Raw genomic sequence first — 22,867 nt, forward strand, 5'->3', positions numbered from 1 at the left:
CTCTGTCTTCCGGCCCCGGTTATGGATATATATCAGTACAATGTATAGATATACACGTTATATGGGACAATGTTTGATTGAACAAATACTCGCGTGAAATATTTCTTAGCTAATTTAACACAGTTTCAATGTTACTAACGAACGATATACCATAAAGCATATGTGGTCTAAGTCTTCTTCTATCGCTTCAACATATGCATATCTGAAAGTAATTAGCATACGGTGACGTCACAAAGAGAGGAAAGGCTGGCTTGCCGTCTAGACTTGCTAAGGGATTTTACTAACAAAAACAGCACAACTAATTAAAATACGTATCTTAACTATGTATTGTATATTAACAATGTAGTGTAAAGCGAAGAGATCTGTTTTAATCAGGTTGGATCTCGAATTGATATCATAGGATATATGTATTTGTTGTTGTTTTACAAAAATCTAAATTTATGAATGTCTTTTCTTTCATAAACATGTTTGGAAAGAAAAAAAATGTTTTTTAAACGCGCTTGCAGTGTAATAGTGTGATTTATTCTTCTTGTGTTATAATGGATACGCAAATTTTATAACTGCATTAAATCGATACATTATATCTGGCGCGAACTGGATTTCACAATATTAATGACATCTTTTCTTTTTAATTTTCAAGCATGACCCAAACAATCACATGAAACCAATTGTACGGATTTGACGCCATGTCCAGATTTAACGACATAACGTTGAACTTGTGATTTGAAAAAAAACCAACAAGTAAATGCTTTTCATTCGTACATGTACGTGTTCACATAGACTGGATTTAGAGTCGCTTAGAACGTTCCCAGAAAGCCATGCTCACATAACGTCATACAGTAATCCTGGGACAAGATTCATGCAATTATTTCCTTACAATAATAATAGCAAATTCAACAGCATTCTAAACCAGGTGATATTTTTGAAATTGAAGTTTTCATGAAATAACTTTTAATATTTAAATACTCGTACAATCAGCTTAAAATTTGACTGGGAAATGTGTATCTACCACTCTATAGTATCGAGAAAAACGACTATTGTTTAAATTTTCAACAAAGCCATTCGATAACAAGTCATGATTCCGCGAAATTTGCACGAGATAAGGTTTTGGTCAACACGATTCCTTTCATTTGATTTAAACATATTTATTGTCCCAACATTGAGAAGAGGATTAGGCACAAGTTATTTCAACTTATGACCGCCTTTTCCTTTAATACAATACATTATATTTTTACATGATAACAATAACAAGGCATATATAATTTATTTAACAGTTAGTACATTTTACTTAAAATCTGTTGCTGGATTTGATGAAAATTTGCACGTGTCTGAATACTTCTGTATTGGTAGTTAGGGACAGATTTTCATTTCTAAATAAAAATAGATGTAAATTCACTTGATCTATATTCAACATGTTTATACTTTGAAAAAGCGTTATTCTTACTCTATTATAAAGCTTACATTCTAGGAAAAAATTACCAACATCCTCACAGTAATGTCCACAAGCACACGGTGGGTTATCAACAATCTTAACACGGAACAAATCACTTTTCAAAGAGCTGCACTGATGTCCGAGTCTCGTATGTGATATATTTAGATTACGTTCGCCAAAATTATGATAAGATGGGGGACAAGAATTAGCGTCATTAGATAAAGAAGATTTAAAAGCATTCAAAGATGGTAATGTTCTTATTGAACTGTCTAGCGAATTTCACAGACGTAAACTTGATGGCAGAAAAGAAGAGCTACCTAGGGAGAGTCTGAAAGAAGGAATGATATAATCATGTTGGTTCCGTAAATTATACTGATTGTTATAACCCACTGTGTTTGGCAAAAAGGGCCGATAAATAAGAAGGGGTTAAATTATTTATCATTTTGTATAATACATTTAACTTACGTGTTTTCCTTCTCTCTGATAATGTTTCCAATCCCGTTTCAAAATATAGTGATTCATTACTAGCATACGAAGGTAAACCTGTTAATATCGAGCCGCTTCTCTTTGTGCTTTCTCCAATTTCTCAGAATCCAAAACAGAGCAACCATCCCATACCTCACAAGCATATTCAATATTTTAACAGAGAATCTCTTTTTAACAAGTATTTCAGTTTTCGTAAAACATATTTTTTTTTCATACCCGAACTATAAACTGCCTCAATATGACTCCCCAACTTTCCATTTGAATTAAAATTTACTCCTAAGTGTCTGTGAACTTCTGTAAAATTAAAAATTATTCCGTCAAAAAATAAGTCTAGATCCCCGTCAGTATTGATTGAATTTGAAATAGAAAGAACATCTGTTGTTTGAGGATTAAAAGAAACCAACCAACGTTTAGCCCACTGATTTAAAGATTCAAGGTCCCTGTTGAGAACAGTCTGTAATTCGTAACATGAGAAAAGCAGAATGAAATAATGATGTATCGTCTACAAATAACCTAGAGGCTTAATCAAGAACATCTGAAATGTCATTGATATATAACATTATTTCCAAATGTCTTTAACCAGGGTGATATTTGTGCTCAAGTAACATATCGACCCAGATAATGATTGATGATCTTCTTTACATTTACTGTTGATGTACGCACGCACCGTTTTGGAAAGTTTTGCATTCCAACGAGTGAAAGAAAAATAATCTCATTTAAGAAACATGAAACACACTACACATTGCATTTTTTTGTACTAAGCAAATTTGACTTGTAGTGACACTGAGGTAGATATATTGCATTACGAAGGTTCAATAAGCAAGTATCAGCATTGGCCAAACGCTATCAAATTCCAGAAATGAAATTAGCTATTGCAATAGAAAAGCTTGACGTTGAATCTTAAAATGACCGGTCTATTTTGGCAAGGGCAAAATTTAATATAATTTATATAAGTGTAGTGTGTAAAGCTCTTTAGAACAAAAATGCATACTGAATACCATAGTGGCCGCAATGCGAAAGTGCGACAAAAGTACCACGTCAACATCGACAAAAAATATGCCGCGCTATCGATGCACTGTTGTCGCTGTGTTGTATAGATTGCGTTGCGTTGACGACAAATATGAATGGCCTCTTGTGATCTGTGTTCTATCCTACCGAGTGAGGGGTATATATTTACCTAAAATAATCCTCTTATATGCTGATTGAAAAAAATAGACAAAGAAAAACGAAAAAAGCATAACAGCTCTCCACATTTACGTCACACTCCCCTATCACTGTCCTGAACACTTATTCACCACTCTCCTATCACTGCCCTGAACCCTTATTCACCACTCTCCTATCACTGCCCTGAACACTTATTCACCACTATCTAATCACTGGCCTCCTCCTTTGTCACCCACTCTCCTATTATAGCCCTCCAACCTTACTCTCCACTCATATATCACAACCTATTACTACCCTCCACTTTATTTATCATTGCCCTATCACTGTCAACCACCTTTCTTCTTTCTCTTTTGAAAACACTCCTTACTCACTACCTTCCTACCACAGCCTTCCACCCTTACTCACTACCTTCCTACCACGGCATCCCTCCCTTACTCACTACCTTCCTACAACAGCCTTCTACCTTTACTCACTACCTTCCCACCACAGCCTTCCTCCCTTACTCAATACCTTCCCACCACAGCCTTCTACCCTTACTCACTACCTTCCCACCACAGCCTTCCTCCCTTACTCACTACCTTCCTACCACAGCCTTCCTCCCTTACTCAATACCTTCCCACCACAGCCTTCTACCCTTACTCACTACCTTCCCACCACAGCCTCCTTCCCTTACTCACTACCTTCCTACCACAGCCTTCCTCCCTTACTCAATACCTTCCCACCAAAGCCTTCCATCCTTACTCACTACCTTCCTACCATAGCCTTCCACCCTTACTCAATACCTTCCCACCACAGCCTTCCTCCCTTACTCACTACCTTCCTACCATAGCCTTCTACCATTACTCACTACCTTCCCACCACAGCCTTCCACCCTTACTCAATACCTTCCTACCACAGTCTTCTACCCTTACTCAATACCTTCCTACCACAGTCTTCTACCCTTACTCAATACCTTCCTACCATAGCCTTCTTCCATTACTCACTACCTTCCCACCACAGCCTTCCACCCTTACCCAATACCTTCCTACCATAGCCTTCTACCCTTACTCAACACCTTCCTACCATAGCCTTCTACACTTACTCAATACCTTCCCACCATAGCCTTCTACCCTTACTCACTACCTTCCCAACACAGCCTTCCACCCTTACTCAATACCTTCCCACCACAGTCTTCTATCCTTACCCAATACCTTCCTACCATAGCCTTCCACCCTTACTCAATACCTTCCCACCACAGCCTTCCTCCCTTACTCACTACCTTCCTACCATAGCCTTCTACCATTACTCACTACCTTCCCACCACAGCCTTCCACCCTTACTCAATACCTTCCTACCACAGTCTTCTACCCTTACTCACTACCTTCCTACCACAGCCTCCCTCCCTTACTCACTACCTTCCTACCACAGTCTTCCACCCTTACTCAATACCTTCCTACCACAGTCTTCTACCCTTACTCACTACCTTCCTACCACAGCCTCCCTCCCTTACTCACTACCTTCCTACCACAGTCTTCCACCCTTACTCACTACCTTCCTACCACAACCTTCCACCCTTACTCACTACCTTCCTACCACAACCTTCCACCCTACTCACTACCTTCCTACCACAGCCTCCCTCCCTTACTCAATACCTTCCTACCACAGTCTTCTACCCTTACTCACTACCTTCCTACCACAGCCTCCCTCCCTTACTCACTACCTTCCTACCACAGTCTTCCACCCTTACTCACTACCTTCCTACTACAACCTTCCACCTTACTCACTACCTTCCTACTACAGTCCTCCACCTTTACTCACCACTCTCCAACCACTGTCATTCTTCCTTACTCACTACACTCCTTTCACTACCCTGAACCCAAATTTTTCACTCCCCTTCCACAGCCTTCCGTCCTAGATCGTCATTCCTACCACATCCCCAACACTTACTCACCGCGTGCACTATCCCATTTCTACCGCCAATTTATTCCCCACTCTCTATCACTGTCATCCACCATTGTCCCGAACGTTCTTATCACACTTCTTCTCTACCTTTACTCGTCGCTGTCCTACCACATCCCCAACATTTACGCACCACCTTCCTACCACAGCCTTCCACCCTTACTCATCACTCCCCTATCGCAGCCCAACCTTGCTCTCACACAGCCTTCATCCTTATTTAATTACTTTCCACTCCTACCACTGCCCCCAACCTCCACCCTTACCACTCTTGTATCACTGCCCTCCCTATTTACCATTCCCCAGTCTCCTAGCAATACCTCCCAAACTTTACACAATCCTACCACAGCCTACACCTATACTCTCCTCTAGATCTCCTCATTGACTCATCTCTCCAGCTTTATTCCTCTACTCTCCTATCACTGACCCCAACCTTCCTTTCAACTCTCCTTTTAATGTCCTCTATACATATTTCTTTCAATCGTTTGACGAATCTCATACCACAATCCCCTCCTTACATAATTATCCTTTCACTTCTTCCTGCTTCACGTGTTCCTTCTGTACCACTGCCTTTTAGAAATATTCATGGCTTTAAAAAATACGATATAATCACGGACTTAGCATCTTTTCTAAGTCCTACGGTGTTGTTATGGCGTGGATGAGGTGTGTGGTGGGGGAGTGAGTGTTTGCATGAGACGGTCCGTAAAGTGAAAATAAAGCATTGAAATAAGTCAACTACAGTCGATAAGATGTGTTCGCCTTTTTTTAACCGATCTGAAACGATAAGCAAAATACAATGTGCGTAATGCGACATAATCAAAGTTTTTTCACGTTAAGAAAAAACATGTTTTCATTGCCCATGTTCATATTGTTCTAAATATATCAACGAAGTGGTATGGTTATATACAGCAAAATTTAGAACTACTTATACGCGTTTTAAAACTATTGTAATCGCGTCGACCATCTTTGTGAAAGTATACTAAACATCCGGCTATTTTATCGCCTAGTTTAACCTGATTAATTCGGAACCGGCTGGTTATTGTTGTTGCAGGTTGAAGTCCATCGGAAAGTCTACAGTACAGATATAAGTTCACGATGGATGACATGGCCGAGAAGTTTTGTAAAGCGTCTACCCTGGTGCCGGTAGGCCTGTCAGCGGCAGCATTAGGAACGTTTATGTTTCTCAAGAGATTTGGTATCCTGTACCAGCTCTTCCACAAGGTGCGTCCACTTGACAAGTTCTAAATCTGTTTAAACAGAGAATCTTATTGTGCACGTGTTTAAAAACGGTTTGAATTTGGTTAATTGGAAGGAAATGAAAATCACTTGCAGGTATTAAGAAACACACATAATCAAGAATATGTCCTTAGGCCTCCACTCTTTTCCACCCTTCACTGTCCACTACGACCTTCCACTCCTCTCAATTTTTTATAATTACCAACTGGCTAAGTAAGATGACCGGTACTTTTCACCTTAAACTTCTCCCTTCATCAACAGTGATGAATACACTCTATCAAAAATCAAGTATTGTGTGCATAAGGGTTGGGGAAAGGATTAATCAACAGTGATTGTTCATTTTACAATTCTGTGCAGGTATAAGATGAAAAGAAAAAAACTAATGAGCAGCTTGGTGGAACATATTGTATATAAATGGTGTAATTAACTTCTTATTGATAGAAGGATTTCACACACATACTCATTCTTTGTTAGTTTTTGTGGTAATTTAACCATTTTTTTCTTTTCTCAGGTTGACAAAAACATCAAAAGGAATGGTGGTGATATAGTTGGTGATGTTTTGAAGGTAATGATTGTCAGAACATTATTTACACATTTGTCACTTGTTAATTGGTAGCTATGTAAATGTGATATAATGGTTATTCTACTCTCACTGACATTTTTTATCAGGAATGTATGAATAATGCTGGAGAAGAAGATTTATGTATGATAATTGATTTTCAAAGCAGATTTTTTTTCAGTTGGTTTAGGATTTACCCTAGCTCTCCACTGATATGTGTGATCAGATATGTACTGTTATTCTGTCAGGATCATGTGTCTTATGTTGTAGGCTCATGGTGTGAAATATGTGTTTACTTTGGTTGGAGGACACATTTCTCCCATTCTAGTGGCCTGTGAGAAGATTGGTATCCGTGTAGTGGACACCAGACATGAGGTAAATTATCCCTGTTCTGTTTATTTTTATTGCTGTTTATGTTTGATATATGATACCAACCAAAGAAGGCAGCTTCCTTAGTTTAATTTTAATATAAAAGTTTTATCTTCCATATGACAACACAAGGATCTCCATTTGTATGTGTTTATTTTTTGCAGTTAACCTTCAGTGTTTTGATAAATTGTTTTTACGTTTAGAAAGATCAGTCTCTAATTGACAGATTTTGTGATGTTTATTACATAGGTGACAGCCGTATTTGCTGCAGATGCTGTTGCCAGAATGTCAGGGACAGTGGGTGTGGCTGCTGTAACAGCAGGACCAGGTAGGTTAGGTGACACACCACCTCTGTGAGTGTCTGTCCAGTTCTCTTCTTTGTCCATCCTTCTGTTGTCTTTTTAAGTAAGGTGTACACACAAGCAATTTTCCGTTATGTTCCTCCTTTTCTGTACTTCTGTCCTCTTAAGCCAGGTGTACAGATTTACTTTAACTGTATGACCAGTTCTCTTCTTTGTTCTCCTTGCCACATTATTCAGTTGAACAGATATGTCCCTGTTTCCTGTCCAGTTCTCTTTTTTGTTTGTCAAACTGTTCACTAAAGCCAGGTAGACAGACAGAGGTGTAATATTGATTTTCACTCTACAGGACTTACCAACACAGTGACTGCTGTTAAGAATGCTCAAATGGCTGAGTCTCCAGTATTGCTGATTGGAGGGGCTGCTGCTACACTTCTCAAGGTATGATTTTGATTTTCTTGTATCAGTGATAAACTCTTGAACTTGACAATGCATTCTTCATTCATTCCTTGGATTTACATCTCTTAGGAAGAATGTCAGTTTCACACGGTTTCTGTTTTGAAAGAAGGCTTCAGAGAAATAAGTTTCGGAAGTCATGTACTCTATTCATCATAAAACAGAAAAACAACCTTGTATCACTGATTCATGAAAGAAAATATGGGAAGCTGTCAGGAATCATGAAGATTGAATGTAAATTTGATGCAGATTTGTATAAAGTTTAAATGTAACTGGAGTAAGACTATAATATGTTTGAAAGCTTTGAGGAAGATCATTATAATGATGAGAAGTTCAATATGGATTCATTTTAATAACAGGTTTACCATCAACATGTTGTAATAATTTATCTGTAACTTTTCATAGTACAATTAAATCAGAACTGATTTTGACATTGAATATTCCCAAACAGCACTCATTTTAAAAATCAGCAGTACATGAAGTTAATAAAGTAGCGATATCTGTTAGTTTATTTTACAGTAGACTTCTGATGCTGAGCTATTTTCAACTGTGCCCATCACTGGGAAGAACTGATTTTTGAAGGAGTTACAAAGACACTTGACCATTTCTTTTTCACTTCTTGATCTTGTTTGTTTTGGGAATGAAATGTTCGCACAATTTTTGATAGGAGAAACGACCTAGTTTTGACAGTAAAGGAGGACTGACTGGTACCATAGTGGTGTTCCTTCTTTTTGTGTTAAAATGTTATTTTCATTTCTTACCAATAGTTGACTGAGTTTTGGACTCATTTCCGTTGTCTTAGGTTTTCATGATAGGTGTTGATTGCTGAACTATTTAGTTTTGAGCAGTATATGTAGGTGATTGGTTTTGATGAGTATCCATTCACATTTCGGTGGCCAAGGGTTTAGGTATCTGACTGTCTTTATCGCTGTATTACACCCTTGGTTCATGGGTTCAAGGCCTACAAGGGCAGCAGTTAGGTACTGGCAATAAGTCGGTGGTTTTTATCTGAGAACTTTGGTTTTCCTCCACCATTCAAACCTGGCTCTTAAGGAATACAACATTAATTTGAGGTTCCTGGAAGACATTGTTGATTATATTGGAGATAATTTTTTGGGGATATTTGGTCTTATTGTTCTGTTAGTTATTCTTCTGTATTCTTTAAATCTTTAATTTTTCATATGTTGAAATTGTTTAAACAATTTGGAGGAAGTTTCATTTTTTCATTATTGCTCACATTTTGTTGTTTGAGATGAAAAGTATCAAATGCAGCATATAATGTATATAAGACAATAAGCCTATGTTTGATAAAGAGTGGAATTGTATCTGTAGCTGTTTAATAAGACTTGTAACAAGTACTATTTCATTGTCCTACAACAAGTGCTACTTTGGTTCAAAGTTCATATGTTGGCCCCCAAGGTTCATAACAGGATAGATATGGTTATAGTAAATCAAAGACTGTCTTTATGATAGCAGAAGAGGAAGAAGAGAATAAATGACCATGTCAGGATGTCTAGTCTCTGTCTTTAATAGCTATACTGTATCTATTTTTAGGGCAGGGGAGCACTTCAAGATATTGACCAAATGTCACTTTTTAAGCCCCTGTGTAAATACTGTGCCACTGTAACGAAGGTCAGGGATATTGTCCCCACACTACAAAAGGCTCTACAGGTAGCCCAGTCAGGAACTCCAGGTAAGTAGAAAGTCACAGATCCCTGTGTAAATACAGCAATTTGTCCCTACTCCATAGAAGGTTCTAAAGATAACCCACTAATGAACACCAGATAAGTTCAAGGTCAGAAATCCCTGTGTAAATACAAGAATTTGTCCCCATACCATAATGGGTTCTATAGATAGCCCAGTCAGAATCACCAGTAAAGTTCAAGGTCACAAGTCCCTGTGTAAATACAGGTATTTGTCTTTGAGATATTGTCCCCATACTACAGAAGAACCTATAATCAGCCCAGTCAGAATTTCTTGACAAAGGTCGAGATCGTAAATCGTTTCGTAAATACAGAGACAAAGGTCAGAGATTTGTCACCAGACTAAAGAATGCACTACAGAAAGTACAGTATACTACTCTAAGTTGAAAGTTCAAGGTCCCAGTCTCCTTTGCTGAGGTACTGAGACTAAGATCTAAGATTTGTCACCAGACTACAGAAGGCACTACAGATAGTGCAGTCTGCAACATTTGGCAAGGTCTAGGTCACAAGCCCCTTTGTGAATACTGAGACTAAGGTCAAGGATATTTTCCTCAGACTGCAGAATGCCCTGCACATTGTACACTACAGCGTGGTACTGAAAGTAAAGTCAGGGTCACATTACCATTAACATTTGATTTCATTTAGAACTCGATTCATAGTCTAAATTTTTAATAACATCGGATAAGTTACAAGATGTATATTGTAATACATATGGTCTAGTGTGGAAATCCAGATAAGGTTAAGGTTATCCAGTCTTGAACTGTAGGATCAGGTTTAGTCTAGAGCTATGGGGTATGTCATGGTTTGTCTGGCTTTGAATTTAAGTGAGATTATAATCAATCCTAATTCCTGACTACACCATCATGGTCAGGACTTACTTGGAAATGTTATTTAAATTCCCAAAACACTAGAAGCAGACGTCTTTCTTACACATCTGACGTATTAATCTGATTCTGTTAACCCAGGGCCAGTGTTTGTGGAGTTTCCTATCGACAGTCTGTACCCATACCAGACTGTTAGTAAGGAGATTGGTATAAAGGAGTCGGGCAAACTAAGCCTAATGCAAAGGATCACAAACTGGTAAGAAACTCACTAAAAATTCATTTATTATTGGTACTTATACAGAACAACATTACATTATCAATTATCTAAAAGGAAGTGTGACGTTGGATCTTAGTTTGTGGATTAAATTGACATAATTGGTTGTTGTGATTACCGATCATGAACTAAAGATTTCTCATTTATTCCAAAGTGAAATCTGACAGCTACATGAACATTTTTAATGTATGACAGTGGTTGCGACCAGATATGATATCAGATTCTTTAAGTTTTTCATACTTTTTCTTCCAGGTATCTCTCTAATTACTTGACCAATTTGTTTGCTGGGGCCTTTGAGGAAAGAGATATGAGTCCATTATTAATTGACATAAAGAAACCAAGTTCTTCTCAAGGTGATTTATTATTATCTTGTTTCAGAATTCTGAACAGTTTGAAGTTGTAATTGATATAGAGAAAAATTTACTGATCATTTTATTTAGCAATATTTACAATCTTTGTCCATGTTTCAGCCAATCAGAACACTGTAAAATTGCAATTTTTTGTGGGGGGTTTCAGTGTTTTTTGTAAAATTCGTGGTTACTCTGAGTCTATAAATTTATGTGTCCAGGAGGTCACACACAGATAAAAATGACATGGGTTATAGTAATAACGGATTTCTTGAGCAAGATTTATCCACAAAATCAAGTGCCAATGAAAATACATGTTTTTGTAATACAATATATCGTAAAATTTGAGCTCATTTTGGTTGTCATTGATAGAAACCAGCGAGAATATTGATAAGGCTATAGATTTCATCGTTGGAACTACAAATATTAACTTCTAATTCTATGTGGATTAATAATTTTGAAGTTACAGAAAAAATTCTCATTTGATGTTAGAAAATCACATTGAATGTTTTGACTCCCTTTGTATTGTGATACCGGTGATATTAGTAACCAACCTGTTATAATCCTGTGTTTTCACCTCGGTCATCACTTCTGAAGAAAGGCAGTTGCAGTAGATGAATTGATAATGTAAGGAGAGGACTTTAATAAAGATCAACTGAACAAAATATTTGATAAGAAACTGTAAAAATGAAAACAAATGCACTGTCTGCAATCAGACTAGAAATTACTGTTTATAATTTTAAATTCTGGCTACTCAGCTGTGATTAGAACCTACCCTGTCTTTCTTAATTTTCTCAAAGAGGGATTATTTTTATTATACAGTCCAGAAAGGCATAGAGCTGCTTTCCAAGGCTAAAAAGCCAGTAATCCTGATTGGTAGTCAGGCAACACTTCCCCCAGTTCCTGTCGAGGAGTTAAGGAAGGCACTCGAGGTAAAGTACCAAGCAGTCTGGCTTAGTGGAGAGATTTAGGTGTAGGAGACACTGAAGGTAATGTACCAGGCAGTCTGGCCTTGTGAAGAGATTTAGGTGTAGGAGAAACTGAAGGTAATGTACCAGGCAGTCTGGCATAGTGAAGAGATTTAGGTGTAGGAGAAACTGAAGGTAATGTACCAAGCAGTCTGGCATAGTGAAGAGATTTAGGTGTAGAAGAAACTTGAGGTAAAGTACCAGGCTGTCGAGCTCAGTGAAGAGATTTTGGTGTAGGTTTAGTTACAACATTTGTAAACAGATATGAAAAGTATTAACATATAGTTCCTGTGATTCTGTGATGGTGACCTATTCAAAGACAATAAGAAATGTCAAAGTACAGCATTGTAGAATTGACAGTAAGTGTAACAGGACTGTGAAATGCTTTATATAAATATACTAAATACAGAAATGATATACTAAGTATGGCCAGTTTTGGCTTATTTTGATTGTAAGAAAATATTTTAAAGAATTAACAAGTAAATTAAGATTTCAGTGATAATGGAAGTCAAGAAAATACATCTGAATTATCTGTGAGGATGTGTATCTGTTGTAGGATATCGGAGTGCCCTGTTTCCTTGGAGGTATGGCAAGGGGACTTCTAGGTAAAAACAGCGCAATACAGGCACGACAGAAGAGGGGCGAAGCTCTCAAGGAGGCTGATGTTGTCATCATGGCAGGTGGGACTACTAAAATGTTAAAACAATATGTCATCATTGTAAGATTTACTGACAATTAATATCGTTATGGCAGGTCAGACTACTTAACTGTTTAAACAATATAGGTCATCATTGTAGGGTTTTATTGGCAAGTAATATCATCATAACAGGTAGGACAACTTAAATGTTTAAACAATGTCAACATTGTAGCTTTTCACCAACAAATAATGTCATCATAAAAGGTAGGGCTACTGAAATATCAAAAGATGTCATCATTGTGGGGTTTTATCAATAAAAAAATGTCATCATGACAGGATGGACATCTGAAATGTCAAAAGATGTCATCATTGTGGGGTTTTATCAATAAAAAAAATGTCATCATGACAGGTAGGACAACTGAAATGTCAAAAGATGTCATCATTGTAGTATTTTGTCAATAAAAAATGTCATCATGACAGGTAGAACAACTGAAATGTCAAAAGATGTCATCATTGTAGGGTTGTCCTGACAAATAAAGTCAACATGGCAGGAAGGGCATTTAGCCATGCAGTACATACAGGCAATCTGGCTCAACTAAAGAGTTATACCATAAAGACTTATTCTATGATTGTAGGTTCTGTAGCAGATTTCAGGTTGGGTTATGGAAGGGTATTGAGCAGGAAGTCCAAGATAATTGCCATCAACAGAAGCAAAGACCAGCTGTACAAGGTAGGGGACATCTAAATCAAGATTTGACATTGTAACTATTGTAGTTCGTATAATTTATTTTAGTCTCCTGCAAGTTACACTTTACGGTGTTAGAACTGGAATATGTAATTAATGTCATATTTTTGTCATTTATGAGCAGGAATTGAAACTATGTAAATGTTTCTTAATAAATGTTGCTAGTTCAATATACCACACTGTAACCTGATCAGTCCTTTATTGGTGTATCATCTAATGTGGATGTCAGGTCTAATACAGCAAAGGTTGCTAATCATGAGACTTCTATTTTTGTTATTTTGGTAATAAAATTTGCAAACAATAGACACTTGGGAATGAATTTAAACAGATAACCAAACTTGTACTGTAAAATCATTCATCAGTGATTTATTTTCATTGATTTTATGGAAACTCTCAATAAATAAATCAGTATGTACATGTACTGTTGAAATAAGTATAACTAGATTAATTGAGCTGTATTTATCCATAAAATCAAGAGTCCACAAACTGAGCACCTCAGAAGTATATGATTTTACAACAGTCTGTATTTTGACCTCCAAATAACACCTTTAATGCTCAAGCCTTTTGTCAAGATGTGAAAATTTGAATGTCAACACATTTGAGTAACATGTACATTTTCATTGTGACTGACAGAACTCTGACATGTTCTGGAAGCCGACAGTGGCAGTAGAAGCTGATGCAGCAAGCTTTATCCTGGAACTTTCAAAAGGGCTGAAAGGGTACAAGTGTGATCAAGACTGGCTGCAAAAACTCAAGGAGAAGGACGTTGTTAAAGAGAAAGCTAACCTGTAAGTGTTATAACCTGTCAAAGGGAAAGCTAACCTGTAAGTGTTATAATCTGTCAAAGGGAAAGCTAACCTGTAAGTGTTATAACCTGTCAAAGAGAAAGTTAACCTGTAAGTGTTATAACCTGTCAAAGAGAAAGCAGCTAACCTGTTAGTGTTATAACCTGTCAAAGAGAAAGCTAACCTGTAAGTGTTATAACCTGTCAAAGAGAAAACTAACCTGTAAGTGTTATAACTTGTCAAAGAGAAAGCTAACCTGTAAGTGTTATAACCTGTCAAAGGGAAAGCTAACCTGTAAGTGTTATAACCTGTCAAAGAGAAAGCTAACCTGTAAGTGTTATAACCTGTCAAAGGGAAAGCTAACCTGTAAGTGTTATAACCTGTCAAAGAGAAAGCTAACCTGTAAGTGTTATAACTTGCCAAAGGGAAAGCTAACCTTTAAGTATTATAACCTGTCAAAGAGAAAGCTAACCTGTAAGTGTTATAACCTGTCAAAGAGAAAGCTAACCTGTAAGTGTTATAACCTGTCAAAGAGAAAGCTAACCTGTAAGTGTTATAACCTGTCAAAGAGAAAGCTAACCTGTAGGTGAAGATTTACATACTGTTTAAGCCGTGAACATTTGTATTTCATGATTTTTTAAAATACATCTACAATCTATAATGCAACACATAGATTTTAGTTTTCTTTTATTATTAAGTAACTTACTTCTATATTTAGGGAGAAGTCCACAGAGGTAACTGACGTCCATCTTAATCCCTTAAAGGTCCTTCACATCACAGAGGAAGTGATGGGTGATGACACTGTGATGGTGGCAGATGGCGGTGACTTTGTTGCTACTGCCTCATACATCCTAAGGTAAAAAATCTATTTTCCTTTATTGGTACAGTTAAACCTGTCTAAACTAAACTCAATGTGTAGCCTGTCTTTATCAAATAACATAAGAAAACTGTGAACCGAATGTCTTAGTGAAATCAGTCCTACTCAAACACCAAGATACACCTTCTCGTAACTGAACATTAGAATTCAATCTCTCTAAACTGAACACCAAAATTCAACCTGTCTGAACCAAATACCAAAATTATCAAATCTCTCTTAACTGTACTTTACAATGAAACTTGTCTGTCATTAATTGAAGTATATTTTGATTTTGTGCATTGCAGGCCCAGGGGACCTCTTCACTGGCTTGACCCTGGAGCATTTGGAACTCTTGGTGTTGGAGGTGGTTTTGCATTGGGAGCCAAACTGTGTCGCCCAGACTGTGATGTGTGGATTATCTATGGGGATGGTTCCCTTGGATACAGCGTGGCAGAGTTTGACACCTTCACGAGACATAAAGTAAGACAGTCAAGATTGTCCAGTAAATGGTCGCCATGTTGTAATTATATTTATTATAAAACTGGGAAGAAATGATAGACATTTGTATATTTTACACTAAATAGTTATGACATGTAGATATTATATCTTTATAAAGAGGAAGCATGTTATCTTGGAGAATATTCACAGACTGATAGTTAAACTTTACCAGTAACATCCTAGACAGTTCTAAAGGGAACAAATACATGGGGACTGGCTGTAGTAGAGTAGCCATGTCAGTTTGAGTAATGTTAAAGTTATACCAGCTGTGTACTATTTATTGATCAGTCTGTTGATATTAAAACATTTTGGTTTGTGTGTTGTTGATTACTTTGGTATAGTATGTATGTAAGGCAATAGCAGATAGATACAGTTACCATGGTATCATATACAGTAATTGTATATATTTTCTAATAAAATGTACTAGAGATGACGCAGTCCTTGACTATTGGACATAGAGTCCCATCTAAAGTGAAATGTTGTGTTCTTTTACAGCATTTTAAAAAATATCCTAAAACTTTTCCCAGTCATATGATTCTAACAGATTGTGTTTTATTCAACAGCTGCCAGTGATTGCGTTGGTTGGTAATGATGCTGGCTGGACACAGATAGAGCGAGAACAGGCACCTATGTTTGGTAGCAGTGTTGCCTGTAAACTGGCTGTGAGTTAATTTTGATATATAATCTGATTCTGCTATTAATGTAATAGATAAATCATATTCCCATTATGGATAAAGATGCATGATACCCATGAATTTTGTTTCCAAAAAATTACATTATAAACTAGATAACTGAGAAATTCTGTATAAAAGATGGTTTCATTTTTACTGTTTGAAGTGATTATTGATATATGGAGCAAATATTAAAACATCCTATCACAAGAGACTTTTTTCAAATTATACATTTTATAGTTCAAAACTTGTGATTATAGTGGTATACATATTGAGAGGATAAAAAAAGAAGATATGTCAAAATAAGCATGAAGATTATTTAACATGAAATGAAAATTAAATCAAATACAGTTTTTGAATAAAAAATACAAGCTATTCTTTTGTGAATATACTGATTTTATTGTTTTATTCAGTTCACTGATTATGAAACGGTTGCCATTGGATACGGTGGAAAGGGCCTACGACTGGATAGATCAAATGAGGACAAAATTAAAGAAATACTGGAGGATGTAGTGAAGCAGAGTCGAGATGGACATAGTGTATTGGTGAATGCTCTGATAGGAAAAACCAATTTCCGAGAAGGCAGTATCTCTGTATAATACTTCTTGTGGCTGATTTCCAGGCTGAGACACTGATTGGGTATCTATATGAAGATAAAGACATTCCTGTGATATTTTTAGAACTTTTCTATTTCAGTCTACAATGGACGGCAAGACACACTAAATAGCAATGATGTGGATGATTAGTGATATTTTCTTAATTTACTTGCCCCTGGGGTGGGATTGTTTTGTATACTTTGTTGTAAGGGGAGGTAGAGCATGTGAGAATCAAATGTCAAGAAAAGTGTAGGGGAAGCTTACTAGAGAACTTGATCATAGTATTGATAAAATGATTTAGGGTTCATTGTGGCAATGTCAATGTTTGTATACTTGAGGGTTCATTGTGGCAATGTCAATGTTTGTATACTTGAGGGTTCATTGTGGCAATGTCAAGGTTGTATACTTGAGGGTTCATTGTGGCAATGTCAGTGTTTGTATACTTGAGGGTTCATTGTGGCAATGTCATTGTTTGTATACTTGAGGTTTCATTGTGGCAATGTCAGTGTTTGTATACTTGAGGGTTCATTGTGGCAATGTCAGTGTTTGTATACTTGAGGCTTCATTGTGGCAATGTCATTGTTTATGTACATGTACGTTAGGGTTCACATTGGCAGTGCCATTTTATACGCATGTCGAAAGACAACGTATTATGGTATGGCGCTGTCCGTCCATCTGGCGTCCGTTGTAAACTTTTATTTGTCCGGAGATCTCCTCCTACATTTTTCAGCCGATCTTTATGAAACTTGGTAGGCTTAATCACCATGATATGAAGTTGTCTTGTCCTGAATGGGGTTTTGATTAGACAATTTGAATAAGAGTTATGCTCCTTTGTTTATTTCACTTAGAAATCTTGTCCTTTAAACAACTTCTACTCAATAATGACTTGACAAAATGCTTTGATATTTGGTTTGAATATTCCTAGGATGAAGTCCAACAAAGTATGTGCAAAAAAATGACCTTGACTAATATTCAGGGTCACAGGGGTTAAATTTGTTAAATTATTTAAACAAATTCTTCTCATGAACAAAAAGGCATAGAGGCATGATAATTGGCTGGTATGTTCCTAGGATGGAATGTGACAAAGTTTACAAAAATAAATTACCTTGACTGATATTCAAGGTCACAGGGGTCAGATTTGTTAAAACATTGAAACGACTTCTTCTTATGAACTGAAAGGCCAAGAGGCATGATACTTGATGAAGCATGACAAAGTTTGCAAAAAAGAAATGACCTTGACTTATGTTCAAGGTCACAGGGGTCAAATTTGTTAAAACATTTGAACTACTTCTCATGAACTTAAAGACCTAGAGACAAGATATTTGTTTGGTAAAAATATACCAGGTGAACGATGCAGGCCCATTTTGCCTCTTGTTAGGTTGTATATTATCATAATGCAGCATGGATGTGAAAAGAATAAATCAACTGTAACCATCACATTTTGAGAAGAATATATAATAAGATATCTATTTCTCAATAGATATGAAGATATGTTATATAAAGATATTACGTAACACACAAGCTTTATACATAAAATCCATTTATTGTACAATAAAAGTAGTCACAATTACATATCATATCCTTAGTGTAGATGGAGAGAAGTCAGTTTGCTTTACTGTCCTGGACCTGTGGGAATTTCCTTGTGGTCAAGCATTACAGTGTCTGTCTGGAGACGGCAGTGGTCACAAGGGTTTTTCATTACTCATTCCTATTACATAATTATCTGGTTTGTTAGTGAATTATGTACCTATATAGATAAACTTTTTTGTCCACCTCTAAATGTTCAAAGAACAAACTATTCTATATGCCTGTATTTACATATGTACTTTTTGTAAAAGTCTTCTCTATATGTTATCAAAGAAATATTTGAAATATGATTTTACATTTACCTTTTCTGTGTGTATGTGATTCTACCACTTCTGCATATTTAAGATACGTATGTCCTACCTGGAATACCAATAAGGGATAAATTTATCCTACATGGTGCACTCATTGACCTTTGTTATCATGTTGTCAGTCACAGGAAAGTCTCAACTGTACATTTTAACCCCATAATGGAAAGCTCACCAAAATATTGTGTAACTGCACTTAGCAATCTTGCTATCAGTAATTGAAATCATCTCATGAACAAAAGGAATTGAATTTTCACAAAATGATGTGCTTTTCTTTGAATTTTACATATATCAATAGACCATACATGTATTAGTTTTTTCATGTTCTTTCTAGGTGTGGTGTTATTTATGTTACTGAGAAACTTTTCATGATATTAACATATGAAGATATATTAATGTTTCTGTTTTATAGATGTTGTTGGGGTGTAGTGAAGATGTAAAAGTGGAGAAAGGAATGAATTATCACACTATGTGGAATTGGAAATGCTACCCATTAGTATATACATTTGAGTTCAGATTTTCAAATGTAATCCTTTTCCACATACACCTACCCGTATATATTACTTAATTTCACGTTGTTTTAGTACAAGATTATCATCAAGCAGTAGGTACTATTTCATCTGCAATGGCTAAAGAACGATACATCTGTTATGACAAGTTTTAAGATATTTGAATTAGGAAGTACCAGTTCCACACAGAAAGAAGGACAGAGTGCTCTCCCTGTAGTAACATCTACCAATTTTTTCGCAGAGGAGTGAGAATGCAGAAATATTAGACAAGTTGTGGAGTGTTGATTTTTATGTTGTAAAGTAGGGTTGGACTTTGCATTTCTCATGTAAATTTAATGTCCATTTCCACGCTTAACTTTTAGAGAAGATTAATGGCCTTCACTCATTTCTATTATTTTCTACACTATAATGCATCATGTCACAGAATTAGAGAATGGTTTGAGATTAAAACCTTTTTTTTTTCAAATTTATTGAATTTTTGTTCTTAATCATGGTAATTAGCTGAAAGTTTCTAAATGTACATGGATATTGGAATGTTAGTACGTCTGTTTTCTGGACTGAGAATCCCTCCTAGTCATTTTAACTGAACTATTGTCCATATTTTTTGTCAGCTGTGAGTCTATTACCTCAATAATAACATTTTTCATAACAAATTCAAAACATTGCTGGCAAAAATCATCTAGTTATTAGACATGGTGTTGAATATTTATTGTTCCACACTTTATGTGAAATTTCTTACTGAATAGATTTAGGATGTGAACATACAGTGGGGACTGATGTTAATGTTTGTAGCTGGTCCTTTTATTCTTCCAACATTCAGTTTCGAACAAATTTATCAAAATACCCTGATCCATAGATGATGAGTTTTAAATAATTTCACTTGCTGGGCCGAAATTTTCCCCTTCTATTGATGTTAAGCAGTATTCTTTTCTCCTGATTCACCTGATGGTGCTTTCAAACATTTGGTCAAAGTTGTGTAAAGTAACAGTTGACAGAATGATGGACAACTGATTCTATGCCATGACTTGCTGTTTCTTTTGATCTGAAATAATGTTGAATGTCAAAGCCAACTAATACCAAAAGTAATCTTGGATTTTTAAGTCAGTCAGAATCAAGAGAATAATTTATGTGATGTTGGAGGGCTAGTGGTCCAAAACAACAAGAAAATACCAACATGTCAATACAATCATGATCCTTACTTAAATTCATTAAAACTAAGGTGCAATAATACTTCTGAAATAAATACAATTAGAATAAGACCATGTGTTCCGAAAGAGAAAGCATCTTCTGCTTCATCAACGACATCCACCATGTAAACCTTGGTGAATCCAAGTAAGTAATGCCACAATCTTAAATGAGAACAAGGTATTTAACAATGGAATCAACAAGCAAAGAAGTAGAAAAATTCTCAATCAATTTGTTCATCAGTTGACAACTTCTTGCATGAAAATTATGATAATGGGAACAGGCCTTTGAATATTGAATCAACTGTAATATGTAAACACCCTAGGTTGAGGATTGGCAATGCCACTACATAAACTACTGTAACCAGAAGGATGTGTAATGTGAAGGTATCAGAAATGACACCCTATCCATTGTTATTTATATTATTCTTATTTCTTCTACTTCCTTCTACCAGTGAGGTTTCCGGCGCATTTCTCAAACACTATTGCATGGAATTTAACAAAACTTTAAACACATATTCATACATGCAAGGCGGAGTGCAGGCCACTTGAATTTTTCCAATCAGTCATCTGAGCTGTCAGCTGTGGTCTAAATTTGGCCAAATTTTAGATATTGTCTGATTTTCGTGAAAATTGGTATATATGTATTAGGTGGCACTAGGAGCAAAATGGCGCAGTCCATTTTTCATTCTGCCATCTGGCCGGTCAGCTGTGATAAAAATTTAGCCTTATATAGGTATTGTCTGGCATCAGGAACACAATGGTGGAAGTCGTTTATGAAGATTCTTTTTTCCAAGAAGTTGTTTTCCGGCATTTTCTTCCCCATTTCGGATGGTGGACACTTCTCTTTATACCAAACTAAAAGCATCACCATTTCCTCTTTTCTGATGTTTTAAAAATTTACGTTCTCATTTCCATTCAAAATTGATGTGTTCATGTTTGGCATGACTGCAGGTCTGATTATTGTGATCATTTACTGCTGAAGGGGTCGTTTAGTGGACATTTGTACAATTAGTACTTGTTCATGGTAGTTTGATCTACAAGTTTGAGTTACAATCTACATAAATCAGCAACACATAAACAAAATGTACATGAATTTATATGTATTATAACTGACAGATTTTTATAGGTAAGCATACCATGTTGTACTAGCTGACATGTTTCCCTGCATTGCTCTGTCATTTATAATGACCATAAATACCATAATAAAAAGTATACTCCAGAGCAGTAGTATTAATAGTAGCAATTGTGAAACTACTTCAGCAATTCCTTATCTTACTTGTGTATTCTTGGAAAGTTTCAATTAAATCATTTTTTTTTGAGAAAACATGTTTCATTTTTCAAATACATAGGATTTGTCAATAATGTCTCAAACTCTAAACCAGGACAAACAAGAGGCCCAAGGGGCCTTAACGGTCACCTGAGGAATATATGTCAATAATCTGGGGATTTTAAAATGTTGCAAAAATGTAACAACACTTGTGCAGGACCAAGTGTAAAACATCTGTACCAAGTTTGAACATGACCCACACAATGGTTCTTGAGAGGAAGTCCATAATGTCTTAGCCAAACAGAGGCCAGGGTGGCCATCTTGGATTTTGAATCGCCACAAAAAGTTAAAACACTTGCCAGGACCATGTGTAGAACATTCATATCAAGTTTCCCCTTTTCCCCCCCTCCTGGGGCCACGCTCTTTTTCTTCGCAAACGTGAAACGGCTTCCCATGGGGATGCTTTGTGCCAAGTTTGGTCAAAATCCATCCACTGGTTCTTGAGAAGTAGTCATTTAATGAAGGTTTTTACATATGGCCTTTTTACACCCCTTATGGGCCCCAAAGGAGACATTATCACTTTTTTCAACATAATTTCATATGTCCTTCACTAAGGGATGCTGTCTACCAAATTTGGTTGAAATTGGTCAAAGTTGAATTTTCGATCCTTTTGAGCGCCCCCTAGTGGGGCTGTTTTTGACCCGATTTTTTTTTCATTTCACAAACTTTGTAAACCTTGCCATAAGGACCCTAGATATCAAATATGAATTTAATCTCACTGTTGGTTCATGAGAAGAAGATTTTTAAAGATTTACCTAATTTTACCCCCTTTTTCCCCCCTCCTGCGGCCCCTATTGGGGCCACACCCTTTTTCTTCGCAAACTTGAAGCGGCTGCCGATGGGGGATGCTTTGTGCGAAGTTTGGTCAAAATCCATCCAACAGTTCTTGAGAAGAAGTCATTTAAAGAAGGTTTTTACATATGGCCCCTTTTACACCACTTATGGGCCCCAAAGGGGACATAATAACTTTTTTCAACATAATTTCATATGTCCTTCACTAAGGGATATTTTCTACCAAATTTGGTTGAAATCGGTAAAAGTTGAAATTTTGACCCTTTTGAGTGCCCCCTAGTGGGGCCGTTTTTGATCTGATTTTTTTTAATTCGCAAACT

At 36.5% G+C, this 22,867-nt stretch overlaps 1 protein-coding gene across 1 annotated transcript; it reads left to right on the plus strand.

Annotated features, from left to right (window-relative positions):
- Positions 1–6,061: 6,061 nt before the first annotated feature.
- LOC132550235 (2-hydroxyacyl-CoA lyase 2-like) lies at positions 6,062–19,707 on the plus strand. The gene is made up of 16 exons (XM_060214274.1): positions 6,062–6,238; positions 6,765–6,818; positions 7,083–7,187; positions 7,431–7,509; positions 7,830–7,921; positions 9,491–9,629; positions 10,605–10,719; positions 10,990–11,090; positions 11,907–12,016; positions 12,609–12,732; positions 13,325–13,419; positions 14,068–14,222; positions 14,938–15,075; positions 15,381–15,555; positions 16,137–16,235; positions 16,658–19,707. The coding sequence occupies exons 1-16, from the start codon at positions 6,113–6,115 to the stop codon at positions 16,841–16,843; spliced, it is 1,893 nt and encodes a 630-aa protein (XP_060070257.1). The 5' UTR covers positions 6,062–6,112; the 3' UTR covers positions 16,844–19,707.
- The last annotated feature ends 3,160 nt before the right edge of the window (positions 19,708–22,867 follow it).

This window comes from Ylistrum balloti, unplaced genomic scaffold (genome assembly GCF_031769215.1).
Source record: "Ylistrum balloti isolate Yb309-2 unplaced genomic scaffold, AGI_CSIRO_Ybal_v1 Utg370112, whole genome shotgun sequence".
NCBI classification, from domain to species: domain Eukaryota; kingdom Metazoa; phylum Mollusca; class Bivalvia; order Pectinida; family Pectinidae; genus Ylistrum; species Ylistrum balloti.